General features: G+C 45.5%; 1 protein-coding gene and 1 long non-coding RNA gene across 9 annotated transcripts in view; both read left to right on the top strand.

Moving 5' to 3' along the window:
* GALNT9 (polypeptide N-acetylgalactosaminyltransferase 9) overlaps positions 1 to 10,629 on the top strand; it is a 313,952-nt gene extending 303,323 nt beyond the window's left edge. For all 5 annotated transcript variants that reach the window (XM_087754687.1, XM_087754685.1, XM_087754686.1 and 2 more), the window contains 2 exons: positions 3,846 to 4,013; positions 4,757 to 10,629. In XM_087754687.1, coding sequence (XP_087610813.1) covers positions 3,846 to 4,013; positions 4,757 to 4,903 — 315 coding nt within the window. In that variant the 3' untranslated portion in view covers positions 4,904 to 10,629. The remainder of the gene's footprint in view (positions 1 to 3,845; positions 4,014 to 4,756) is intronic.
* Positions 10,630 to 19,696: 9,067 nt separating this feature from the next.
* The window catches only part of LOC148056087 (uncharacterized), a 102,576-nt gene continuing 94,321 nt past the window's right edge, over positions 19,697 to 27,951 (top strand). For 2 of the 4 annotated variants that reach the window (XR_015704125.1, XR_015704123.1), the window contains exons 1-4: positions 19,697 to 20,047; positions 21,349 to 21,738; positions 22,433 to 22,468; positions 22,564 to 26,035. This is a non-coding gene — a long non-coding RNA (uncharacterized LOC148056087). The remainder of the gene's footprint in view (positions 20,048 to 21,348; positions 21,739 to 22,432; positions 22,469 to 22,563; positions 26,036 to 27,951) is intronic. The other 2 variants (XR_015704126.1, XR_015704124.1) reach the window with 2 other exon arrangements.

The raw sequence follows: 27,951 nt of genomic DNA, 5'->3' as shown, positions 1-27,951 counted from the left end.
TCTGAATGTTAAAGGGAAAAGTATCCTATGTTATCATAGGTACAGCAGATAGTATCAGGATTAGATCTTGGCGTATTTAATAGAGCACTTAGCATCAATGTCGTTTATGTGGATCCTTCAGCTCTCCTCGATAGAAGAGACAACCGAGCAAAGGTCCATCCTCCCGTGATGTATAAAACTGTTTCTGTTCTGCAGCTTGCAATGGGAGTACGTGGATACGTGAGGCTCTCAACCATCAGGACTTGCACAGACTTTTTTTTTTTATGAATGGGATTGAATATCGCTTAATCAAGGGGGCTTCATCATTTGATTTTGGCTGGTTGGCACTGGGAATGGATTTGGCGTGAGGTATCGTGCCCGCAGCTCTAATGCAAATGCGGAGGTTATTTCTGTCTCCATGTGGTGGTGGTGGTACTGAGGATCGTGTCTGAACACGGCAGGTGTCCTTTTCACCGTTCCGTTGACTCCGTATCCCAGTTCCTGCTTTCTAGTCTGCAGTAATAAGCAACTTTAATGCTTATTTTATTTTCACAGTTTATGTTGTCTCTAGAAATTTATGATATGAAGTCTTTGGAGGGAGATGTTATTAATCATATAGTAGTTTCTTGAACGTTAATTTCTGGTCTGATTTCGCAGAAGCAGGCACTAAAACTTTACTACATAATGTGGTCTAAACTGAGATAATTTTGCGGGTGGCTTTTTTAGAATTTTATTTTATTTTAGGATGAGCCTAAGTTTTTATGACTGTTGGAACTCTTGGCAGAAAGTACAGATTCAGGAAAATTATAATTATCAGCCCCTGTTTGTCTTGTCATTGTATAGATCGCGGTTTCCTGCACCGAGCCATCTCCGATTCTGTTGAGCTGTCACACAACTGCCACTTTCAATATCGGGGATAGTTCAGTAGAGTCAGTGTCTCTTCCACGTCTAAGGCCTAAGCAGAGACGGTAGTTTCTGCTTGACAGGCTGCCGCGTAACAAAGTCTTTCCCAAGCACGTGGCTGCTGCGATGCAGAGCACATGCAATTCTGGCTACTGAGATTCTAAAGGCAAATAATACTTTAGACCATTTTAATATCAGTACAGAAAATGCTGCTCATTTTAAACCACAGGGAAAATTGGTCCTATACTACAGAGGAGGTAGCCCGCTATAAACAGTGGCTCTGATTCTCCAGACAAGGCAAAGCCAACGGGGTTGCTAGGCGGTATTTGGGGACCTGGAGAGGTATAATGAGACTGCAAGACGAACCCATTTCCCAGTCAGTGTTTCAGCCCTGCCTGCAGTTCATTTGAACTCTGCTGAGTACCCATTAGAGATGGGAAGTGTGAAATACACAGCCAGGATTTACTTTAAAAAAAAAAAAAAAGTTTTTTCCCCCTCCTTTATATGGGAAAAAAGGAAGTTAATTTGTCTGAGCTGGCAGTCCATTCATATTTTGAATCACTTTGCTTGCTTGAGCTTCCTTTACATATGTCCCCCATACCCTTACAGTGAAAGGCCAAAAAAAAGAAGTGTCTTGATTTAGTGCGTATAGCCAGCGCCTCGGCAGTGACAGTGTCCAGACCAAGGAGAATCCCCGTGCGGTTATCCCCCTGCTCTCTCCGATGCAGGCTCTGCTCTAACTCTGCCCTTCGCCTGGTTGCTCTGAACAGAAGTGGCAGGTGGGAAGATGAACACAGTTTGTCAAAGGGAATCTGGTCTGGGAGCAAGCGGACCATGCTCTTTTTACCACCAGCAAGATATGATTATTCACAGCGTGATTCTTCCGAGGTTAATAAGGATGGCAGCAGAAAGCTAGACTCTAATTCGAGGTTTTTTGATTGACTGCTAATGGTATCTCCCGCACTGGTCAGTAGCATCCAATAAAGGCAGGCACTTCTGACCTTCCTTCCCTTTCTCGTTAAGTAATTTCAGCACATAACAGCAATGAGACCAGGCAGGCAGTGACTGTCCTGGGCGATAATTGCGTTTCTTCGGGGGCTAACATCTTCGCCCTGCAGCGTCCTGCGGCACGGCATACCAGCCGTGTCGCTGGCTCCATTCTGCAGGCTGCTGGCACCTGGGTGCTGCCCTTTACTTCTAGGGCAAGAGGGGCAAAATATTATGCTGGTGTAATGACTCTGGATTTAAACACAGAGGACGTGAGAAGTAGATACGTCGATTTGATGTATTGGCCTGCTGCCAAATTAACATTGTGCATTTTCACTTTAATGTGCTTTGAAATCTCCCTCAGTAGGCTCTCCCTCAACTATCTAGGAAGTAGCAGTAATTAAGGAGATTACTTATTAATTTTTGCAACTTATAAATGAGGATTCCGTCGCTATCAGAGTTATCTCGGTGCAATGTGATACAGAGTGAGCTGACAGAGCCCCTCTTCCCTCTAAATGAGCATCCTAAAACCACCCTTAAGGCTTTGAAGCTTTATTAGAATACAGATTGAAACAAATTGCAGTAGAGAAAAATCAGATCTGGAGGAGGCAGAATAAAGAGTTTGAAACCAACCTTCCTTCATCAAGACTGTGTTCCTCATGCCTGCTGCCATCCAGCAGTTTTCAGGGGCTTCTTGGGTTGAAAGAAACTTTTCAAGGTCCCCAGTGTGTCCCTAGGAAAAGCTTTTTTTTTTTCTTGCAGTGCCTTGAGATGTGAGCTTCTGTCCGCCGCCTGCTGTCCCAGGAGCCCGGGGGCTCTGCGCTGGCCTCGTCCCTCCCCACGCGTGCTGCGCCGGGGCTGTGCCGTCCCGGCGAGCTCGGAGGAGCGGCGTCGCCCTGATCCAAGGCGTAGCAGCGGGAGAAGGCAAAGGGGCAGCCGCCCGCTGCTTACAGACAAAGGCTGCTCTAGGCACAGCAAAACAGTTCCCTTCATCACATATCTGTATCGTGACAATTAGTCCTAAGCTACAAAAGCCATCTACAGATAGTATGTCTTTAAATATTTTCTCTTGGTCCAATATTAATGTAATAAAATATATTCTGGCACACTGAGATTACAAGAGACCAATTTTTTTTACCTCACCTTCTACATAGGGATTTTTTTTCCTTGAAGGCCATTTTACTGTGAATGACTTGAGGCAAGTGAAATCACCACTTAAAATAGAAGAAAGGTTAAAAAAAAAAAGTTACACTCCTGTAAAAATTAACATGAATGATTGTGCCTGCTTAAGTTTTCTTTATTAAAAAAAAAAACAACTCTAAAATAATAAATGGCCCTCACCTGAAGCCTCTAATTACAGCCGGTAGCGTTTACCACAACACTAAATTGCAGAACAGTTAAGCCTCACACACAACTGAAATATCGGAGTGTGATTCTTTATTATGTAGGCCTGAAGCATATGTTAGCAAATTTGCTGCTATTTCCCTCATGATTTCTTTTTTCCTCTCATATTTTTGGATACTAGGTGCATGATTGGATTTTTTCAGTAACATTTATTTACAAAAACTAATTACACTTGTTGCTATCAATAGCCTCTAACAGAGCTCTTAAGAACAAACTGCATGGCAAATAGACACTGTGTCCTCGTTAAATCAGCTCCTGCTGAGTGGGTATGATTTACATATTGATTACTTCACTTTCTTGATTGCCCTTTTCGCAGTGCAATAGTGGGTAGGGAATGGTGGGGAGCAGAGGTGTGAAAGAAGGGAATATCGTGCCCTACCAGAGACCCTGTGTTGGTAAAACAAGTTTCCCAACTTTGCCCTTGAGCAGCGTGCGCCAGGCCGGGGAGGCCCCAGCAGGCGGCAGGGCCAGGGCAGAGGCCGGCAGGGAGGGCAGCTGTGGCTTGGCCTCGCGTCCCCGCGCTGGGCTCCCGGCGCCTGCGCTTGACGTCCTCCCTTTCTGTTCTTCCCCAGCTCGTCCGCTACAGCTCAGAAGGCGTCCTGCAGCTGGGGCCGCTGGGCTCCACCGCCTTTCTGCCCGACTCCAAATGCCTCGTTGACGACGGGAAGGGCAGGACGCCGACCCTAAAGAAGTGCGAAGATGTCCTGAGGCCCGCGCAGAGGTTCTGGGATTTCACACAGGTAGGGAAGAGCTCAAGAAGCCCTGCAGAGATAAACTGGAGAGGAATGCTGCTCTCGAGGATATTTAATGAAAACCACGGAGGTCTTTAAAGGACCGTTCTAGGGATTCTCCCTTATGCCTTCTAGAAATAGTCAGATATGTTTTCTGTCGGTCGGTCACGTGCTACCCAGGAATTTTCTTATATTATTACTAGGAATTTGGGGGTATGCTTTCTAGGAATTTTTAGTTATCCTTTCTTGGAATACGCTCAGTTTCTGTAGTGATTGTCAAGCACATACTTGTACTTTTTTCTGAGTGTCTAGGAATTTTTGTTTCTAGAACCTTTCTAGGATTTTTCTAGCATCTTTCTAGGAATTTTTAGATCCAGAGCTTTCAAATAATTTTTAGGGCTTTCAAAAGCATTCTTGAAGTTTCTGGGATTTCCCATATCTTGGGGTCTGTAAGGATTCTCCAGTGCTTTTTAGAGATTTTCTAGTGATTTCTGGGGAATTTTCTAGCAATTCCTAAATCTAGAATTATCAAGAAATTGTTTTGGCACTTTGTATGGATTATCTAGCTTCTCTAGGAATTTCTAGCACTTTCTAGGGACTTTCATCATTTGATATACAGAACTTTCCAGGCATTTTATAGTGCTGTCTAGGAATTTATAGATGTAGCACTATTTTTCTTCTAGTCTCTTCACCTTTTCTATTCCTTCTTTTAATCCTTCTTTTCCTTTTTTCCTTTTCTTTTCTTTTCTCAGAATGGTCCAATCATCAGCAGAGACACTGGCCGTTGCCTAGAAGTGGAAATGTCAAAGGATGCAAATTTTGGGCTCAGATTAGTCGTACAAAGGTGCTCGGGGCAAAAATGGATGATTAGAAACTGGATAAAACATGGCCGCCATTGACTGCTGGGGCTGAGACGCTGCCTCTCCTGCCGTTGTCCATCGCTCAGTGTGCCATATCTTGCAAGGCATTTGTCTTAAAGCAAACTAGTTTGAACAGGACTTGGCTTTCAAGAGTCCTCCACAGTTGGGTGTTCAAAGGCAAAAAAGAAGAATGAGAAAAAGAAAAGCAGACACGTACATGCCCTGTTTGACTTTTCCTTGCTCCAGTAGATGACCTGGGAAGCTTAACAAGAGTTTTCTGTTGATTTGGAAATCTTGTGAAGATCAGAACACAGCAGAAAAGTAGGTTCCTCAGGCTCTCCTAGAGGAATTAATAGACGGATGTTTCTGTGATGAGTTGAAAGGCGAGATCTCAATACTGCCTCACAAAGAGTTCTCTGATGGGTAGCTTTTTAGCTTTAAGTTATTGACTGGTGCACAACTCCTATGGTGAATAATCATGTGCCTTTTTATTGTACTTCATATAAAAGGGGACTGGAAAAATCCCACCTTTTCAGCATGTCTGGTTCATTGTACTAAAGATCTGTAAATAACACTGGAAATATAATGTAATAGATGATAAATTTCAAGGTTGATTGTTTAGGAGTCTCTGTTTCTAGAAAGAGACTGTTCCGCAAATGTTTACAGCTGGTTCTCAACCTTCAAGCTGCTAAAAAGCAGCATTTTGGAGACCTCTTCTAGTTAGACACAGGTAAATGTTGAATAGGTAAAATAGCCACATGCTCCATTATATTGCCACATTTTGCATTTCTTGACTGTAAAGGCGTCACAATCTAGCACTTGCGTATTTAACTCTTTCGAGGCAGTAAAGGTCCTAGTAGATGGATGAAGTTCTAGAGGTCTTGGCTGGCCCGCACGCCCTGGGTGCGTAAGTGCAAGGCTGCCGTCCTGCAGTGCCGTACCTGCAGGTGCACTGTTGTGCTGTTCCAGAACCTGCCTGGAAGCTGGATACTCGTTACTCCTGAAAATGAGTTGACTGAGTTAGGTGCCGTCTGTGGAATTTAACAACTTGAATCTTCCATTTTGTTACCCATCCTGTGAAAATGTCAACTGTGAGCAAGTACGCTTTGTGAGCGCTGTCGAGACAAATCTCCTGAACAAACCAACCAAGTCTTCTCAGTATTTGAGAAACAAACAAAAACCTAGTGATAAGAGGGCAAATTAGAGCGAGAAAGAACTAGGCAGCATACAGAAGTACTGTTACTCTGAAATATAAATATTTTACTGTAGTTGACCTGTTGACAGCATCTTTGTGAGCCTGAACTGAATAACGTATCCAGTGGTTCATGCAGTATCTGTGCACAGGCAGCCAGAGCAATGACACGGCCGTATCCAAAAGGCTGCCAGAGCTGATGACCGCTGTCAACGTCAGCCGGCTTCGGGTGTGGGTCCGTGGCAGACGGCTTTTCATTGCAGAAGACTCAGTCATTCTGAAGGAGAGACAGAGACGGTATCTGTTAACTTCACTGTTTAGTATTTTATAGTAATTTAAAAAAAAAAAAAAAAAGTTTTGTTTTGTTTTACTGAGCTGGGAAAATAGGTCATTGCAGCCACTGCGGTACCATGAATCTTGGTGATCTGTTTCTTGAAGAGCTTTTGCCATTCCTATTTCAAGGCATGCTGAACAAAATAAAATGGAAACAAAGTCAATTTTTCAAGGGCATGATATGTAATAAAATATTTACTTTTAACTTGTCAGCTCTTGGGTGGTATCCAGAGACCATATCACTATATTTTTGCCCCAATTTTATTTTTGAAACAGAGTGTGCAAGATGTAATACAAAGCCAATCCTCCCGGAGTTCACTTGTGGCTAATAGCTGATCTTTGTTTCTGTCACGTGGATCAGGTTATGCATGAACATATACAAAAGAATAATTCTGGGTGAGATTCTAAATATAACAATGCTTAAAATTCCATGTTTATGGTTCGTTGAACACGACCTCTTGAACAATGTCGTAAGACCTGCAGGGAGAGGTAGCACCTTTAATGAAGCAAGCGATACAGTAAAAAGTCATGGACCAGTGCAGTGTTCAAGCCTTCCTGCTGGTCTTAGACAGGTAGGAAGCTTCAGGCTAAATATAGATTGGGAAGAGTTGCCCTGCATTTAACCTCCTGTTAACCTGTAAGGCAATTTAAAAGCACAGCTACCATCTCTGGAGCAGGTGTTGAACGCTTGGTACAGGAGCTATTTGTAAGTCACTTTTCATCTTCTCTCCAGTTACAATTTAAAAGGGAGAAGTTGTATGAAAGCTGTATTCTTCTTTTGTTTACTCTGATGGAGTTTTACTCCGTGAAATACTTGGCCGAGGGAAGTGAGAAGGCAAAAGAAGGGAAAGACGGTTTTACCAGGTGAGCTTTTTGGGGAGTAAAGTCACAGGTCATTCACGTCGTCTGTAGGCTTTCCAATTCATAAGTGTTTATATGAAGATGGCTGGAAGTTGAAAGTAGTTATGTATCGGTGTGACTACTAAATGCCTGACTATTAGAGTATAGTTACTGTACTCAACAGAAGCAAATACATTTGGGGGGGGCTTTTTGCCTTTTCCCCTCCTCCCCTTGTTTTGAATTGCCAATCTATGCTTGATCCTTGGTTAGAAATGGGGGAGCTAAGCCTTTCAAATCCTGGGTAGATGAAAAAGGAAGACTGAATATTTGGAGGAATACCAGGTTTTAAATTTACTATCCTAAAAGGAGTGTTGCATGTACGGTTTAGGAGCTTTGAAGCTGAGAAGCCCAGACAGATCTGCATTTACTGGCAAAGATTTCAAGCATGACAACCCTTCGCTGACACCACTGTAAGGAAGGCGAACTGGTTCTCCTTGGAATTCCGCTACCGCACGTTTTCAGTGCCCGGCACAATGCACGGGAATGCGGCCACTCTGCCTGACTGAGCGCTGTCGGCCCCGGCCAGCGCTGCGCGTGGAGGCCACGGGCTGCAGAAGGCTTGCAAGGACCAGATTTTCAGTATAAGAAGGAAAGCAGATTTTTGTGATAGTTATATGGCTCTGAGATTTACGGAATAATATAAAAGAATTCAAATAACTCTTAAAGGTGGAATTGGTATTTTCTGTGATTGTCTTTTTTTCAAGATTTACTGAAACAATTTCTTATATTTGAAAAATACATCTGTTGGCTTCTTTTTACTTCAGTCTTTATCCGTCTGAACCACTGCTTTGGCTGTGGCATTAACCTGGTGACTCCGCATGTGAGAGAGAGGGTCTTAAATATTCTCTCATAAAAGGAATAATAATTAAGAAAGCCTTGAGTATTATCTGTTTTAACCAAAGTCTATGGGTCTTTTGTCAGTATTTTACCCCTTAGTATAATCTGAAGTCCTGCTTAATGTTGTTTCAAATTTTCAGTCTCGTTTCCCACAGTGCAGCAGTCCAGATATTATGAAAAGTATTTAATACAGCGAAATATGCCTTGTAGAGAAAATTCAGATCAGAATCTTCAGTTGTTATTTTGTTTGATTTAGGGGATTATGGAGTTAAACACTAGGTCCTCAGGCAGAAGAACAGAAGGTGATAAGGAACCTCAGGGCTAGTACACTGCTGTCAAAGGCCAAACCAGTAACAAAATACTTTTCTAAGCATGTCAGGATCCCTAAAAATCAGCTTGAGTCCTGTGGGGAAAAAAGCCGTATCTCCTTTGAGAGCTATATACTATTTTCCAGGCTGAATTTATTCGTGGCTTGATTAAAGCCATTTGTTGCTCAGCCAGGATTGTCCTCTAGCTTTATTGGCTCGGTGGTTCCTGAGGCACGCTAACCGCCGGCGGACAGCAACGGAGAAGAGCTAAAAAAGGTGGTGGTGAAGGACCCAACGGATTCCACTGCAATGACATGAAGATCTATGTTGTCCTCATCCACGAGGCATGAGGAATGTCCCACAACCAAAAAGCTGAACTGTGGTTCCACAGAAATGATTTAAGACAAAAATACGGAAACAAACAACAGTTCTTCGTACGTATTCTGAAAGCATTGAACTATCTGTCTCACTTCAGTGAATAATCCGGGGCTTGGCACGTCTGAAGATCAGGCCTTCGCAGTCCTTTGGAAACCGTTTACGTTCCTCTTCATCAGCCTCTCCTTTTTAAAACCTGTGGCCTAGTGGATGAAAACCTCACTCGCCGTGTGACAAGGGGTGTAATCTGTCTGACACGGGACAGCTGCAATTTTAAGTACTTAAGCCAGAGCTAATAAGATTTAATGAAATAGCACCAGTCCTAATCTGTTCTTTAGATCAATTACACAGCATGTAATTCCTTCAGTAGCCAGTATTCATTTGAAATGGTTCGTTAACAGCCATGCTAAAGCACGTTATGGCCTGTTTCGGGACCCAGTGAGTTGGCCTGTAAGAAGAACCTTAATAGAAGTTGGAGTTCAGGGGGTGTTTGGCATATTATTATTCAGTTAGAAAACAGATACCTTTGGTTTTTTCGTGAAAGGCTTTGGGAGGAAGAACAACCATCAGAATTCACTTAATTGAAAATGTTTCTAGCAATGATGTTCCATTTTTGACTGCTATTTTGACTGCCTGCTGCTTACTGCTAATCAAAGTCGAGCATGAGGTCATGCCACAGATAAAAGATGGTATTGCAAGTTAGGGGAACTAGCTAGCAAGCTGGGTGGAAACCAAGGAATCGTCAGGTCTTCACGTGTCCCTAGATCTGGATGCCACCAAAGTAAACTTAATACTATGTTCTCTCTGGAAAGAATCCCAAACTTAACAGATTTTTGTATTGTTTCCTTGGGAATACCTATTCAAGAGACCACTCCAGTGTGTACCTCTAAATCTTATTTTTGCAGATACAATTTGATTTTGTGTGTGTGACATGAGTGGACCTAAGGTGAGAGCTGTAATTACTGAATGCATGGAAAATACGTAAATTGGCACCGTGACGTAGTATGCGCACCGCGCGTTTATAGCTGCCTGTGTGGTACCGAGGATATTTTTGAAACCCAAACGCGCTGGGTGAGTTCTGCCAGAGATGGCGTCTGCCTGCCGAGGGAGCTGAGGGAGCAGACACTGAAATCATACGGCTAATAATTCTCAGTGACTTTGGCACAGAGCACAGCAGTGTTTCCATCTTCTAAAAAATGTAATGAATTAGCTGCAGGTTCTCTCGGAACAATCTCCCTATTTTACTCTGATGACTGTTGAAAATACCTTGTCCCTATAAAGACGTGGGACGCTTATGCCGTGGGAAGACTTTAGCTGCGTCTTTACAATGCACCAGCCATCGAGGGCATTAGAACAAGAGATTTATGGTGACCTCTGTAGTACGTTGTAATGGGGCTTGGAGTGGTTACATTGACTTCTATTACAAAAGCGTTAACGATATGTAACTAAAGGTGTCGAGTTCGTGGGTTGCCCTAAGTAAAAGCAATGTTTTCTTTGGCCAAGAGTATTGACTCACAGATACCCCAGTGAAGCGCTGTATGGCAACCTGATTTTGAAGAACAGAATTGCTGAATCAAGAACGTTCTTCAAAGACGTACAGAAGCACTTATTACTTTTCATAGGCTTACAGTTTTCTATTGGCCATCAACAAGTATTGCCCAGTTTTCAAACTCTTTGTAATACGTTTAATTTAAAAAAATAACGCAGCAATTGGAAGGCAAGTTGTGACTGCAAGTGATTTTTCATTATGTGGCGCATCATCAAATCAATTTGTATTTACACTTGAAAAGTTAATAAATTACTATGCATTTTACTGCTGACATGAGCTGCATTTTTTATTATTGTATATGTAGACACCTTGTATTTAAAGTTCAAAGTTGTCCCGCAAAGGAAAACTAGAAAAGGATTTGAACATTTAAACGGCACGTGATCTGCTCGGAAGGGCAGTCCGCCCGTTTCCGCGATGAGCACCACACCCTCTGCAGCAGACCGCGAGCGGTTCTGAAGGGACCGGCTCTGCCCGTCGGAGGGGGTGCGTCGCCACGCACTCACGAGGGACTTGGCCTCTGAGCGCGCGCATCCCAAACCAGGCCGACAAGTACAGATCACGATTGCATTGCGACCGGCAGTCCTGAGGGAGGGCTCCTCTTGCCATCCCAGGGCAAAGACATCCTTGTGTGACGCTTGCGGGGACCAGTCCGCCCAGCAATACAAGCTCGGTTCCTGCATGGTCCCGTGGGAGTAGTAAGTGCTCCACAAGAAGCATTCAAACATAGATTGAAAGAGTCCCCATAAAAAAATTCTGATCTTGCATTCACCATTCCTGGAATCATTGAACCACAGGGAAAAATATGCTGTCGAACCACGGCCAGGACGCTGATGATGGAAGTGTTCTCTTTCCAGGAGTTTCGCATTGGAGCTATGTTGTAGTGATTCAGATGTGTAAGAGCACAACGGATCTCTCATCGCGGTGTTGCTGTTCTAAAGAACCAACGAAACAGAACAGCTTGCACTTCCCAAATTGCCTAGTGAAGACAAAGGACGGACGGATCTTCCGCTCCCTGTGACCTGACCTGTATCATCAGAGAGCCCGGATTTGCAGGTGACATAAAATGTCATTGCTGTGCTGCAGCCAAGGAAGCTGTGGGAACCACAGTAATTTATACCATCTATAGACCTGGTCTGGCACAACTGATGGTATTGCTCTGGACTTGATCTTTTTTCTGCTTCCAAAGTCACTTTTATCCGCCCAAAGGCAACAGAAAGGGGCTACGAAGCGCTTATGAACTCCCTTCTATGCTGTCATACTTCTGGTAGAAGTCTCCGCAGCCCAGCATCTCATCACTGAAAACGGTCAATAACTGATGTTTACAAGAATGAAATCAGAGAGAGGGAAAACATAGAATGATCCTTTCATCAGGTATCTGCCCCTAATTTGAAAAGGTAAGGACTTCCCAAGCCAGAGGCTCCACGCACCAACCCAGCCATTGGCTTTAGTGACGACTGTGGGCCCGCCTGTATCTAATCCACTTCTGCCTCTGGATGTCACAACGTCCTCTTGTAACAGATAGCACAATTGCTGCCAGTCCGTATCGCTGCTTTTCATTCCACAGGATGCCCTGTCGTCCTCTTATGGTGAAAAACTGTGAACAACTGCTGCCAACTCTTCTTTTAACGCCCTTCTTAGTTTGACCTCTGTCATCCTCTTTTAAAATACATTTCAGAACTGACTGAGCGTCATGCTTTTTTTGTAGCACTAGCAAACAACTTCATAAAAGCAGAAGCAGATGCTCCCTGTCATATATTGGATTGGGTGATAGCAGGGTGAGAACAGATCGGGTTCTTGAACTGCTCGGCAGTATAAAACATACAGTGCTGGGTTTAACTTGGATTTTGGATCTCAGGTAGGCTGCTTCTCCCGTTAGCGTGTATGCACAAAGATTGCCGTTTGTAATCAAAGGGCAGGCAGCATCTGAGAAAGGATCTGACACCCTCTTTCATTCTGCGAGAAAGAACTCCCCGCCCTGCTCCTCCCGCTCGGAGGGGGCCGTAGGGCCGCCGTGGCTTGCCGCTGCGCGACCGCACCGGGACGTGCGTCCCTACTCCTGACTCTTGCACGCCCCTGGTGCGGCTGAATTAACTGGGTGAGACCTGGGTGCACAAGCTGTCTCCTTCCTGATCCCTGCAAGGATGGGGACTGCGTCAGTCGGCGAGCAGCCGGTAAGGGGCTCCCTGCTTTACGCGGAGGAAGCGGGGCTGGCTGTAGTCTTCAGGTGGGCAACGAGACACCCGGCCTCCGAAGGAACAGCCTGACATGGCTGTTCTTGGCAAATTCAGCTCCATCTCCAGGATCAGTCTTTTTTAGGGTGAAGGCGTTTCTTTGTCAATCCACACTGAGGCCTCTGCGTAGAAGCGCTGCTTTGTTGCTAGCCGAGGTACTCTGTGGACTTAAATTTCCTGATATAATCAAGCCAGCATTTCTTGGAAGGAGAAACGTCACCTTCAGAGGTACCATATGCTTGCTAGAATGAATGTTCTGTGAATAATATCCAGCAAAATTAGGTTCATATAAATATTTTGCCAACAGTTCTGCATCTGACAACATTTGTACTGCAGAAGTTATCCTGCGTCTCGGATTTTTCACTGTGAAGAATGTGTATCATGAATGCAGCCTCCCCTCTTCTTTTTTTGGTCAATAAATCTTCACGAGTCAACTGCGAATCATGAATATGTGCCTGTAACCGAGCACTAAGTAGCAGTGATAATGATCTGTCAGGCTCTACGTTGCTTGGTCGGGTTTTTTGTTTCCTTTTCTTTTGGCTACCTCTTGTTACTGTAACGTAGCTGAGCACCCGTTTTGGTCAGACTTGCCTTCGCGTCCTGGCTGGTTATCTGGAATTGAAAACAAGAAAATAAGGGCTGAGGTATTTTCCTGTCTGTAATGTTGAGGTAAAAGCAAACAAACAAACAAAAAAACCCCTCTTTATGCTAGAATTTATGAAGCGGTCCTAACCTGCGAACAAATCCAAGAACTTGTTTCCGTCCCTAAACCCAACTGTGATCCTAAGCACCAGCAAACAAAGCTCAGCCCTTTCCATGCAAATTTAGCACAACATTTTTCTGGACTCTCTTCTTCTTCTCACAAACTCACTGTTACTGCTGCACCGTATTCGCTGACTTTCCTTTTAGGGCGTTCTCACCTTCTCCTGTCGTCTCACTTCCCCAGTGTAATGGGATAACTTCTTTTCAGGGGTGTTTCTAAGGTCGATGACCCGCACTGGAACAAGGAGCCTTCTAACTGACAAAAATAATCCCGTCGTTTGCAGAACTTAGGCGTAAAGGTGCAGCCGGCAAAGTGGCATTCATTAGACCATGTGTACCATTTTTAAGTCTATTATTTATTTTAGAAAAGCCAAGCAGAACGTCCTAACGGCCTTTATCTTGCCGACAATGACTAACGTGACTCCTTGGGGGGGCCCAGCTGGCAGAAAAAGCTCTTGAGGAAAAGCTTGTGTTTTAGTGCCGTAACTCGGAGTTACGGCAATGGGACGATAAAGGGAGGGCAAGGGAAATCGGGATTTGCTTGAACTGGAAAAGTGGAAGTTAAACATGAGAGACTGAGCTGTGCTGTCTCACCTGGAAAGCATGAACCGACGTACAGCAGTTCACCGCGCGCTAAGGGCCTGGGTTCTTTGCATGAGTAACTGAGCTTTAATAAAGAGATTTTCATCAGGATTCAGGAAAGTTTTTTCTGCTTTTGCAGTTTATTACACTGAAATCTGTCTAATCTCTTGAAATTCTCAGTGTAGTTCAAGTGCTGGCATTCTGCGCAGAAAATGGTGCCACCTATCCGCAAGGAGGAGGAAATTAAACAGCAAAATGATGTGTTTAAACTGAAGAAACTGCTATTTTCATTGCGAGGCTGGTGGTTTTGTATTAAAAAGCAACTAGGAAGATGCTCGGCCTGTTCAGGGCGATTCTGGGTAAAGGGGTGCCGAGCTGGCTGCCCGCTCTCACGCTGCGAGAGGAGGTCGAGGGCAGACAAACGCCGGGTGCTCTCGCCCTGCCGGCCCAAGGGCAGAGGGTCAGGAGCAGCGAGTCTGCAGCAAGGGTGCAAACTGCAAGTCAAGCAGATCAGCTGCGGTCCGACTCACGAAAGGGAAGTAGTTACATATTGTTGTGTATCTGAACCTAAATAACTTTGGATCCAGTTTTTCCTCTTTTTACATGGTGTGGGTCATTTTGGGTCACTCTTGAGAGCGGAGCGTAGGCTTGTTCAAGTGACACAGGTGTTTTGAAAATGTTTTTCCTGGTTCCTTGGAAAGGTGCATTTTGAATGATTCTGTTGGAGTTTTTGTTTAAAATGCTCGGAATACATCCTGGCGCGTCCAAGCCATGCGTTCCCCTCGCAGTCTCAAGCTATCACAATACCCAGGCCCAGGATACTGCGTCGTGCCGCCGCCGCCTTCCGAACAGAACTGAAGCTCAAAGCTTCAGCGGGCTCCTGAGGGGCAGCGAGGGATTTGCGTTGTGTTCAGCCTTATCAGAAAAAAGTCAGGACACCTCTCATCTCTTAGGGGCCTGCTTTATGTTTTGATCCTGGAGCCAAAGCTCCTTTCTTAAGTCGGAATCGGCTACAGAGGCCCTTTTTGCTATCCGTCAGGCCAGAGTGACATGAGGCTGTTCTTTACACCAGTCCTTCACTGGGGTTAGTAGAAGGGGACTCTGTGTAACTATTAAACCTATTGAAAACCTTACAATTCTAAGGTTTTTTAAGCACTTCCTTAACTTCTTCGCCTGACCACAAGGCCAAACAATGGGCTTCTAGTGGTTTTTTCTTTCTTTTCCTTTTGAAATGCATTGCTAAATGTGGCCAAAAATTTAGTCTGAGGTAAATGTGCAGAGCTTCATCACGTCTCACAGAATTGTTCCTTTGTACACCAGCAGAGGATTCATCCCAAACAAGTAGTAAAATGCTGGCTGCTTAGAAAAACAAGGCTCCTCATTAGTTACTTTGTGCCAGGCCTGAGGGCTTCATGAAAATTTGGAGGTCTAACGTGCTTATGGCGCTCACAAGGACCAGAAGGTATCGGGCAAACTTGGGAACTCGCGGCACCGAGGAAAAAGATAAAATGCAGGTTTTGGGATTTGCTTTGCTTTTGCAAGCATGAGAATCGGAGAACTGTTGAAGTGGCAAGCACAGAAAGCAAGCCGGTGCTCATAATTTCTGTTTTGAAATGCACACTCTGGTTCCTTCAAGCATTTCATAGTGAGAACTAAAATCGAAAGAGAGAGGCACAACAGTAAACTAGCAGCAGGCTGCCACAGTACCTGCAGAAATGCCGGGGTACCGGTGTGACTGCCACCGTTAGGTGTCTGAATGCGTCAGGAACACGGATGAGCCTGTTCCTGCAGTACCCTGCGTTCCACCTGACCAAGGGCACAGGGAAGGTGAGGCCTGAATCCATCCTGCCGCGTTTCAAACACTCAGCCGAGGAGAATGTCAGGCTCCTCATCCCTCATGGCTCTGTCGGGAGGGAAAGAGGCCCCAAGAGCAAAGCGCTTTTCTTTTCCCTCTTTCCTTCCACCTTTCTCTCCAAAATTTGAGTTCAGGGTCTAAAGCCACCAAGGCAAAAAGCCTGGCTGAAGTGGTTCACCAGTGGAAGTCTGCAACAAAACAGGGGGTGAAAACCATGTTTCTTGAATGAAGCAACGACAAGACGCGCTTCTCCTTTGTTCAGACACGCAGGGAAAAGTGGCTCATGAGCTTCGGTGGGGTTGTCGGATTTAACGCTGAGCAGACACAGTTAAGCTATGGGGAAATGAGCTGTAACTGAATGCCGTGTGGTGGGCGAGAACGTGCCCCCGCAGACCCACCACTGAGCGCAGCGGGACCTTGGTGGCCTCCAGAAGTGCTGGGCCACATTTACACAGCCTATTTATCTCCGGTCATTTCTGCTTCGGTGGCGTTCTTCAAGCAGCACGTTATCAAATCCCTTCAAAGGCTCCTCCAAAGAGAAGTGTCATCTAGGGAGAGTGGGTTTGTCAGGAGCAGCTTCAGCTTTATCTTGAGGTGGAAGTCAGCAGATGCTTCTTTGGATGCTGGGTCTAAATCAGTTTTTATGATTCTATTTCTGGCATCATTACTCCAGATTTCCAGTCTTGCTTTTCACCATCCACAGCAGTTTCTCTGTTCTACAGTAAATTCAAATCACACTCTTTATATCCAGCCCTCCAATCTGAATCGCTCAAGATAAAAACTTCACAAAGAAAGCAGATTAGCACTGGAATTTAAACAAAGGAGAGAAAAAAATCCACCAAAAGGAGGGAGGTTTCCAGATCTCTTTAATGGTTTATTTTCCCACCCCTGTAAGCATGCAGCTCCTACAGGTAGGGAGATGTATCTCAGGCAGTCCATGCTGCTGAATGTGCAAAAAGCTTGTCCTAAAGGAGGCTCTGTGCACCGAGGTGTCTGTTTTATGGCCAGACAAGGAGGGAAGGAGCTGAACTGTAACCATGTATGTTATTTTACCATCTGGAGAAAGGCCCTTTTCCCACCTCAAATTCTCCTCCTGCTTTCTCTTCCTACTCTCCCTGTTTCTGCTGCGCGCTGAGCTTGGCGGAGCTGGCATCCTGCTGCTTTGCGGCTCTGGCAGTCGGGTTCTACTGAAAAGTACGGTGCCAGGTTCCCAACAAGGGCGACCCAACCCCAAACCTAACCCAGCCTGCATCACCGAGCTGCCTGGAGGGGACAGTGAGCGGGGGGACCGCGGGGAGTGGGATGCACATATTCCATAGGGGAAAATGCTCAAGGGAATATACACATAGAGCGGGGCCCAAGGCGTTTTAGTCAATTCATTGGAAAGAATGCTGGGTATGAGCACAGGGTAGAAGCAGAAGCAAGTAAGGGCTGAATTTTCCATGGGCTTTATGCTGCACTGTATGTATTAATAAGAGATATTCTGAAAAATCCTCCTCCTCTTGTTAATGTGCTGATGAAACCTGATTCTATACAAGGTTCTGATTTACTCTGTGTGCATGTATCAGTGTGACATAGATCACGGCGCTTTCATGACACAACAGCGTATAGGAGCCAAACAGCAGAGGAGCATCAGCACCATCGCAATAGTGGAAAAGGAGAAGTGAAGACTGAGTGGATTTAAACTATTTTAAATAGATGTTTACAGTCTACACCACCATCCCCCCCCCTTCCCTCCCCAAGGTGAGACTCTTGCTGCCAGAACTAAGAAGTTCTGTTCTAGTGATGTTTTGTTGTACCTTATCACATAAAACAAATGTTTTTCCAAACGCTTTCTTACATGAAGGCAATGAATTCGCTCTAATCTCTAACGTGTAGCCCAGGCTTACAGAAGGGCAAAGAGGACTCACTTTGGCCTGGATGGCATTTACGGTCTGCAGGCAGCTCATGGATAGGAAAAGGCAGCATGCTGTTCTCTGTAGGGTGTACAATCTGAAACAATTTTATCAGAACCGCTAGATAGAAATCTTAATAAGCTGGAGTTAAACAACTGGGTGTTTTTATCTTGGAGGCAAAAAAAAATAAAAGAAATAGTACATTTAAAATTCACCATATGCACAGTAACTTGCAGTTAGTAATTAAATTCTCACAACATCCTTTCACAGTGCCAGGCGGAGCATATTGGCTTAGGTTGGCCTGGTTGTCGAGTGTGAACCAAAATGATTTCTAACAGCAATCAAATACATTTTGAAACGTGCTCATAAAAATGCTAGCTCAGAGGCTCAAAGCAATAATGATTCACGTATTAGCAAATGAACCTGTCCTCTGCAAGCTAGCCCCTGAAATGTAATAAGGGATCAGTCCAAGGAAAGAAATGTATTTATTAAGATGCTGAGAAGTCATATTTTGTGATGGGAGTTTGGGGGTGACGTCTGTTCAACATCTGTGCAATAGCTATGGATTGAGGTGTTGGACGACTCTGAAAGCCAGGCTCTGTCAAGGATGCCTTTATCAAATCTACATCCACAGCAGGATTTAGGTAATGTAATTGCCAGAAGTCCCTCCGTCCCTTGGTGGCACCCAAGGCAGGCTCTTCGGCCCGTGTATGAGCACGGCTGGGAGGCAGAGAAGGCGAGGACAGATAGCCTGCGTCGCCTGTGCCGGGAGGCTGCCGCCAGCTGAACCCTGGCGTGAGGCAGGAAAAGGCGAGGCCTGTGGGAGGCCTAGCAGCTTTCAGACAAATAACGGAGCTGCCGTCCACTACCGCTTCTGGACGTGTCCAAAAAAACACTCTGAAGGGACTGTGAATTTAAAAAAAAAAAAAGAAGAAATCTCCTCAGGAGCCTAACAACATGAGCAGCGGCCGGACGTCTTTTTTCTTTCTTGTTTTGACCATGAAACAGGGTCAGATTCTCCCTCTTGTTATGCCCCCCTCGGGGTGCTCATGGTGCTGGTCCTGGCGCCCAGGGAGGGCCCGCGGGACTGGAGCTCCCACGCTGGGTGAGCTGCAGAAATGCGGGGTCCTGGGTGGCCACAGAAATGTGGGGTCCTGGGTGGCGGCGGAAATGCGGGGTCCCAGGCAGCCCCAGGCCAGGCTCTGCCGTCGTTTATTCCTGTGCTCTCAGGCAGAGAGGAACAAAACGGGAACAAGAGAGAAGCAGCGTGGAGAGAGAATCAGTAAGGACTTGGGTATTTTATGGGAGTGGAAAAATCTTAAATATCTGTACAGAATCCCCACTTCGTGAATCAGAGATTACGGTCCATTTTATCCCACTGGTTTTAATTTGTTGCCAGAGGCCACTCAGCTAGCTGGCATTTAGTGAATCGAGGGACGAAGCGGACGACAATACGCTTGCAGGCTTCAGAGAGCTGTGACCTTTCCAAGCACAACGTATAAAATCTGCTGATCTCACGGCGAGCGACCAAATCTGGGCGCCGCAGGCAGAAACCGGCGATGCCACCACTGCCGCCATCTGCAAAATCAATACCTCATTAAACCTGGCTGCTGCTGTCTGCCTGCCCTGGGACTGTGGGCGAGGCTGAAACACAGGGGTGCCCCTCAAAGCAGAGGGGGCACAGCTTGAACCCCGCTCGGGGGAGCACAACGCTCAGAAACCAGGCCTCCAGCAAGCAGCTGCTGAGGGCTTTCTCCTCACGACGGAGGGGCCGCCCGTGTGGGCAGCAGGGTGAGCGCAGCCCGTCTGCCCCCGTGCCCTGCCCCGGCGCTAGCGGGCTCGGGGTGCAGCCGGCCGCCTGGCCACCGTGTGCCCGTGAGGGAGGGCTCGGCTTGGTACGGTACGGCTCGGTACGGTACGGGAGGACGGGCGCCCTCCCTGCAGTGCTGCCGCCTAAGGGGGACGGCGGGAAGCTTCTGGAAGAGAGGGGCGGGGCCAGCACGCGGCGGGGAGCGCTCCCCGCAGGCCTCGGGGCAGCGGGAAAAGGGTTTCCCCTGCGGGGCTGGAAGGAAAGTCCCGCCCACACCCCAGAAGCGGCAGCGTTAACGAGCTTTGGTTCAGGCGTGCGGCAGACTCGCACCGCCGCTGTCGCTGAGGTGAGCCGCGCCGTGGGGAGCCGGGCTCGCCGGAGCCGCTCGCCGGGGAGAAGCTGGGGGCGGCCCGCGCGGCCTTCCCGCCCCAGCGCAGCCATGGCGAGGCAGCTGCTGTGACTCAGCCCGGGGCGCTCTCCTGAGGCGCCGGGCCCCGTGGCGTAGGAGGCAGCAAATCTGGGTGCCTTGCAACGGCTCCTGCGTATTCTCCATGGTGCGTGGGCTAGAGCAGTCTTAATGCGCTTCATACGCTGAATTCCCTTTTATAGCATGCAGATACATTTATTTTTCTTTCCAAAGCCTGTGTATGTCCCTCTTCATAATGCTATTTTAATGCCTCGTGTAATACCCCTTTTATTCCCCTGCAGTGGCATCCATGTTCTTACAGGTGCTTTGGATGCAAAGCAACGTTTTGTCAAAGCTTTAGGAAAAACAAAAATTTCTTCCTCAAAAAAAAAGCCCAACCCAAAACATTTGTGATGGTTTCAAACTGCAAGACAGCAGCCTGATATTGGCAGAGCCTGGAATTTTTTCACATGAGATGCTGCGGTGAGATCTGAGGCAGAGATTTAATCAGGACTAGGGGCAGCTATCAGAGCAGGCTGTCATGCCTAGAAAACCTCAAATTATGCGCTAATTATCCACCTACACTGCCAGGGAATAAATAACTAATGACTTCAGCTTACTGTGCTAAAGATAATTCCAGTTGTAACAAGTTTGCAGGCTGTGGGGTTTTTCTGCAATGTGTTGGAGGTGCAGTAATTAGCAGTGTGTTTGTTCAGAAGGTGCGACCGGGTGGGCTTTGAGTCCCGCGGCCGCTGGAGAAGCGGAGTCAGAGCTTGAGGCCGTCGAGGTGACTCTTGGTCATTGCCTGCCTCCCGAAAGGGCTGTATAATGATGTGTGGCCAGATATCTGCTCTTTTCTACTCCATTCTTGCTGTGTAGCGTTGCGTTTAATCACAGGAAAGGAAAACAGTTTCAGGGAAACAGTCTTTGTCCTCACCTTGTCCTTGCAAACCAAGGAAAGTGCTGACAAGAACATCCTTTTTGAGTCAAGGCGTTACAAGTATTGTTCAGAGCTATAAATTTCTGGAGCTGTGATCAAACTAGATTATGCTAATACATGTGAGTGAAAAATAATGCCAGAAAATGTTTTAAAATGGATTGATTTATCCCTCAGACCACCTTAGAGCAATGGACTGTAAAAAAAAAAAAAAAATCCAGAGGTCAGTCTTTTCAGAGAAGAGAGTTTGACCCTGTATCCTTCAAGTACGCTCAGTTTTTACTACCTATGACACTAGCAGCTCTCACAGCCTCAGTTACACCTTGCAGAAGTACCAAGAAGAAATAAGAGGCTCTTCACTTGTTGAATGTAGCTGACCCTCATTGGTATGGCTATTGCAATTTTTAGTAGTAATTCCATTTTCCATAAAAATATCATTTTCAATGGTAAAGATGCTAAAAATGGTTAAAGTTTTTTTAAAACTTGTAAAAAAATACCATTTTTATTTGCAGTTCTCCTCCATCCAATAAAGTCAGCGCTCAGTGCGTAGAAAGCAGTACAGTCATCTGAGATGGGGCTGCCACGCTTGCACAGTGAAGAGGAAGGAACGCAGCCTGGATTCTTTGCCTTCTTATTCCTGCTGCATTAATACACTGCGCTGCCCTCCCATGTTCCCTTCTGTAACCCCGAAGCAGATCTCATTAGCTATCACCTTCCACCAGCCGAAGACAAAGGTTAAGTCCCAGAGTGGATGTGTGGGCCCACATTAAATGAATTCTGACCCTTGGCAGCCTGAGCAGTAAGCCTTGTCCTGGGAGGCCTGGGGGAAGGGAACAGCAGCGTTATCCCCTTGCTCCTGTGGACCAGAACAGTTCTCGGTACTGGTTCAGCAATCTCTCTTGGTGAGTTTATGATGATGGCAGAGTTTCATAATCAACTGCCATTGCATACTCAGTCTGAGCTTGGGAACTCTTTATTTTTTTAATAATACCTTCCTGTTTCTAAATACACTTGAGGTACCATATTGCTGCAGAATGTTGATTTGCTTGTGTTAGTAATCACTTTCTTCTTCTGAGACTGAAAACTAAGTCAGGATTAGCATGTCCAAAGATGATTTTTAATTAAATAATTGAGATATCTCAAGTGAGATGAATTTAGTTTCTCATTGTCTCTTTAGCTTTAAATGGAGACTTGTTTATAAAGAATTTGAGAAGGGGATGGGTGTAGATTGCTATGTTACAGCTTTGAGTGGATGCTGAGATGTTTTTTGTTGTTGTTAATGTTTGCATTTATAAGAATTGGTCTAGGTGTTTAGCATGTCATTAAAAATAGGCTTGGATCAAAGCTTTTTAAAATTAAAAAACTTACGAGCTTTTAATGTAAAAAAAAAAAGAGTATGTTGAAGCTAAACATGTGAAGCTCATGGAAAAATGCAGCACTTGGTTTGGGAGAGGAATAAAAGGAAGGCTAACATCACTAACTTAAGTCTTTCAGAACTATGGAAAAAAAGTCAGACTGGAATGTCCAACAGAAATAACACACATCTGTAAAATGTCTTTGTATCCTTAAAGCTGCTTTTTTTTTTCACTTTGGCAGGAGAAAGCAATGGCAAAATTTCCACTTATTTGTTGGGTATGTAGAGATTTTTTTTCTTGAACAAAATGATCTTGGCAATACTTCCAAAAGGAGCGTCTAGCTGTGTATATATGTGCTTTATATTTGGATAGGAAACTTCAATGATTGAACAGTTTGAGATGTGAAGAAGTTACCACCTACACGTTTTGAAAAATATTTTACGCAAGACCTGCAGCACCTTTCTCTTGGAAGTCTAAGCAGACACAGCGCTGCCCTGTGCCCTTGTGTGACTCTAATGCCGTTAAAGCTCAGCTGAACAGTCTGTACTGGTAATGTTAATGTAACTGGTGCCCTTCGGCGATGATGGCCTTTGGCTTCTATCAGAGAAGGTCCCTTTACATCAGTCAGAATCCTATTGATGATGGCATCCATTCAAAGATAGCAAATTTGAGTGAAAGGAGAGAAAAAAAAAAAAAACGCTCTTATTTCAGCTGGGGTGTGCATCTTCTACCTGGTATGGAGGAGAAGAATGCTAATGACGAGCAAAGTACCATTGCGTTGCTGCGTACCAAAGTGCTGTGGCCAAAGCAGCTGGTAGGCAGGGATTGCAAAGAAGAGACGTTGTAGCCTTAATTTTGCATACATGGAAGATAAGCAAGGAATGAACCAAAGAGACTTGAAGTACATTCTTTTTTGCTCTTTAGCTGAGCAAAGAGCAAGATGTGACTGCCTTTTTGTTTTCAGCAGTTCTTAGGCCTCCAACACAGGAGACAGATAAGCTATCAGAAGTGAAACTTGAAGGCACGAACCTCAAGCACGTCGTGTTGTGACTGCTGCACTTAAATGAATAGACTGCATTTAGTTGCTTGCCTGAGGACTGAGGGGAAGATGCCTTAGTTTGTCCAGCGGTAAAATATTTCCACAGGGGCAAAACGCATTACCTGGTGTGCCTGCATCTGCTGTGCAACTGTTCTTCATCTGGAAAGCTCAGGTTTCCCTGAATTAACCCATTACTGAATCTGTGGCCTTATCTGGGATGGTTGTTTCTGTAGGATAATTTATGCAGTCAAGGATTTTGTTGCCTTCGCTGTGCAGATATGAGTATATGATTGTCCTGGTTTCAGCTGGGATAGAGTTAGTTTTCTTCTTAGTAGCTGGTAGAGCGCTGTGTTTTGGATTTAGGATGAGAATAATGTTGATAACGCACTGATGTTTTGGTTCTTGCTGAGCAGAGTTTACACTGGTCAAGGACTTTTCAGCTTCTTGTGCTCTGCCAGGTGCATAAGAAGCTGGGAGGGAGCATAGCTAGGACAGCTGACCCAGACTGGCCCAAGGGCTATTCCATACCATATGACATCATGCTCAGTATATAAGCTGGGGGAAGAAGAAGGAAGGGGGGGACATTGGGCTTGATGGCGTTTGTCTTCCCAAGTAACCGTTACGCGTGATGGAGCCCTGCTTTCCTGGGGATGGCTGAGCACCTGCCTGCCCATGGGAAGGAGTGAATGAATTCCTTGCTTTGCTTTGCTTGCGCGCGCGGCTTTTGCTTTACCCATTAAACTGTCTTTATCTCAACCCATGAGTTTTCTCACTTTTACTCTTCCGATTCTCTCCCCCATCCCACCGGGGGGGAGTGAGCGAGCGGCTGGGTGGTGCTTAGTTGCTGGCTGGGGTTAAACCACAACAGTCCTTTTTGGCGCCCAACGTGGGGCTCGAAGGGTTCACGATAATGACAGATTTAATTGGAATGTACTAGATCAAATTTATAACTCTTAGTGCTGTTTAGGTATTAATCGGCAGGCTTCTGTACTTGCCATGGGGCTTGCTTGCCTTACTGTATATTAGAGTCTAGTGCTCATTAGTGGCTGCTTTTTGCTTTTGCTGCTTGCTGAACTGCTTGTCATCTTACTCTGCTGTGCCTGGGAACATTTTGATAACAACAACAGCCATGCGCCTGGGCTGGCAGATGGCCAGGGCATCGCTGCTGTTTCTGTGCTGCTGTACTGGACAGGCTGGAACTCCAGTGTGAACTCGAGTCGAAGGGACTGTGACCTGTGGATGAGTCCACGTGGGAGCAGGACACCCCGAAGCGTCTGTGGATGTGGATAAGCCCATGCCAGAGCAGGTATGTCTCGAAGTGTCTGTGGCCGTGGTTATGTCTGTGCCGCAGCAGGTATACCTCTTGAAGGGATTGTGGCCCAAGGATAAGTCCACGCTGGAGAAGGTACACCTCGAAGCATCTGTGGCTGTGGATAAGTCTGTGCTGCAGCAGGTACACCTTGAAGCATCAGTGGCTGTGCATGAGGTCATGCTGGAGCACCTCAAAGCGTGTGGCCATGGGTAAGGCCATGGTGGAGCAAGTTTACTTCTGAAGAGTCTGTGGCTGCGGGCAAGGCCACGCTGGAGCAGGTATATCTCTGAAAGCATTGTGGCCCATGGAGAAGGCCGTGCGGGAACAGGTGCACCTCTAAGTGACTGTGGCTGTGGATAAATCCATGCCGCAGCAGGTATACCCCTGGAGAGACTGTGGCTCATAGACAAGGCTCCACTTGGAGGAGGTAAACCCCTAAGGGACTGCAGTCTGTGGATAAGCCCAAGCCGGAGCAGGGGTAAGGGGAGGAGTCCATTGCAGTGTTAAGCCCAATGGTCTGGTCCAAAGGGGCCAGGGGTGGAGATTGTAATGGAAATACCTTTAAATTGTTGTAACCTGGGATTTGAGTTGCATGTTATGGGAATTACTATAGCAAGAACCCCTTATTGCTAGCCAGGCTAGGAGCAAGGGGAGGAGTTCCTTGCAATGTTAATCCTGGCCCAAAGGGGCCAGGGGTGGAGATTGTAATGGAAATACCTTTAAATTGTTGTAACCCATGATCTGAGTTGCATGCTATAGGAATTACCATACCAGGAACCACCTGAACCAATGGAGAAGAAGCCTTACAAGAAGCAGTGCAAGTGCAGCAGTGACCCAACCTGAGCTGGCTTTGGTGCCCAATAACTCCACGCAACACACCACCTCTCCTGTCCTGAGCGACCACCATCAGAGATGGAGCCCAAAGTCACGGACTAAATGAACTCAATGGACATGATGTGGACATTTGTGGATGTTTATGGACATTTTACAGACATTTTACAGGGGTGGTCCACAAAATAAGTGGGGTGGTGGTTAATGAGGATGTATTGGATAATGTGGGACCTGAGCATGACGTAAATGGTATGGAATAAGGGGTGGATACTGTCCTGGTTTCAGCTGGGATAGAGTTAGTTTTCTTCTTAGTAGCTGGTAGAGCGCTGTGTTTTGGATTTAGGATGAGAATAATGTTGATAACGCACTGATGTTTTGGTTCTTGCTGAGCAGAGTTTACACTGGTCAAGGACTTTTCAGCTTCTTGTGCTCTGCCAGGTGCATAAGAAGCTGGGAGGGAGCATAGCTAGGACAGCTGACCCAGACTGGCCCAAGGGCTATTCCATACCATATGACGTCATGCTCAGTATATAAGCTGGGGGAAGAAGAAGGAAGGGGGGGACATTGGGCTTGATGGCGTTTGTCTTCCCAAGTAACCGTTACGCGTGATGGAGCCCTGCTTTCCTGGGGATGGCTGAGCACCTGCCTGCCGATGGGAAGTAGTGAGTGAATTCCTTGCTTTGCTTTGCTTGCGCGCGCGGCTTTTGCTTTACCCATTAAACTGTCTTTATCTCAACCCATGAGTTTTCTCACTTTTACTCTTCCGATTCTCTCCCCCATCCCACCGGGGGGGAGTGAGCGAGCGGCTGGGTGGTGCTTAGTTGCTGGCTGGGGTTAAACCACAACAATGATGAATCTAAATGCCCTCCATCTCTTGCATGACAATGTAGTCTCTCTCTTTATTTGAACATCAAAGTATAGTATTTCTCCGTAGTGATAGGAGTGGAACGGCCACTCATCAAAATAACTTTTTGGTTTAATTAAAAGAGAGACTGAAGTCTGTCCCTCATTATCTTTCTTACAGCTTTCAAAATAAGGAGCCCTTCTTTATGGGACTTTATACAGGCCGCTAAGAGTTATATGAGATTATTTGTGCTTTGTGTGTAAATGTGGTTTGCTTCTCCATGGGCTCAGAGGCAACAGGCTGAAATCAGTCAGAATTGTGGAAGTGCGAGCCCGAGGGACCACGGTGTGATCCGTGTGGCCCAGCTGGCCGTACGGGTCCACTAGACTTTTCTCTGCATCACTTTTTTTTTTTTTTTTAAGTGTTTGAAATGAGAGTTTGCTTGCTTGCTTCTTTTTAAAAGTAGAAAAAGTAGCAGTTTTTCCATTATAGGAGTTCTGTGTTTGTTTTCCTCAAGTACAAGGGCTGCTGGCAATAAGGGAAAGTATGAAAAGAACTGTGAAATTAATTAAATTGACACTTCAAGAAAATACCTATATTGTTGCAATCCTCAAAGCAGCAGCATAAAGCAAAGTTATGACATTTTGCCAAAAGTTATTTTTCACTAGTAAAGGAAACCTAGAGGTTTTGCTAAACTCTGAAACCTGGGGGTTTGGTTTGATAAAGATTTTGGGGGTGAGAGAGAGAGAGCGTGTGTTTGTTGAACTGCATGCAGCTTGGACGTACTTCTGCTTTCCTGTAGCTGTCAAATAATGAACTGCTCCTGGGTGGCATTTTTATTGATGAATTATCATCCAGACTTGAATTCAAAGTCTGACGTAGCTTGTTTGTTTGATTTCTTTTGAAAAATACAGAGCATGCTATGAAAGCCGTACAAATCAATTCCAGTTCTTCAAGGCTCCCAGCTGTTATTAATTAAATATGAAGGATATTTACCTCTTATAGCCTCTGTTTAGGTGTTTCCATCTCCTTTCCTAGATCTTCCTTCCCCAGGTTTTTAATTTGGATTAACTAGCTGAAGCTGGTGAGTTTTATTAGCACCAGGAATAAATCTATCTGGATTTGAGGAAGAAGGGAAGTAGGAAAAGAATGAGAAATCAAAGGTAAGCAGATTAATGTATCTAAGACTGACTGACTATTCCTAACTTGCAAGTCATGGTTTAGGTGGGGTTTTTTTGTTGTTTGGGTTTGTTTTTTTTCTTTTTTAACACTAACTATTGAACATTGTTATCTTTTCCTACATAATCCATCTTAACAGTGAAATTTAGAAGCCTGTACTCTGCTCTTGCTTAGGGGTGAACAATATCTGTTGGACGAAACGCGCTCCTGTGCAGAGGAATTAGTGAGAGAGTTCAGACCTCCAAAGCAGGGCAGTAGAGGCAGATGGTTCTTAACACGGGCCTTGTGCACAGGGGTGAATTTTATCCATGCTTCATGTATTTGGAGACCTGGATTTGTCCTATAAAGTAATGAGAAAAATGGTCCACATGGGAAAACATTATTGATTGCTTCCTCTGCCCTTCGGTGATAAATATGGCATGCCTATCTGCTCATCCTTTGAATTAAAGGAACAATCCAACATCCATTTTGGTTTTCTACGCCGTGTGCCAGTATGACAAGCTCTTTCCCAGTCTTCATAAGAAGCAAAATCCAGAGAGGTTTCTTCTGAATGCT

Source organism: Nipponia nippon, unplaced genomic scaffold (genome assembly GCF_047370975.1).
Source record: "Nipponia nippon isolate SJK-2023a ecotype South Korea unplaced genomic scaffold, ASM4737097v1 scaffold_18, whole genome shotgun sequence".
In the NCBI taxonomy this organism is placed as follows: domain Eukaryota; kingdom Metazoa; phylum Chordata; class Aves; order Pelecaniformes; family Threskiornithidae; genus Nipponia; species Nipponia nippon.
Note: the sequence above shows the minus strand (reverse complement) of the source record. Positions and strands in the feature narration are given on the sequence as shown.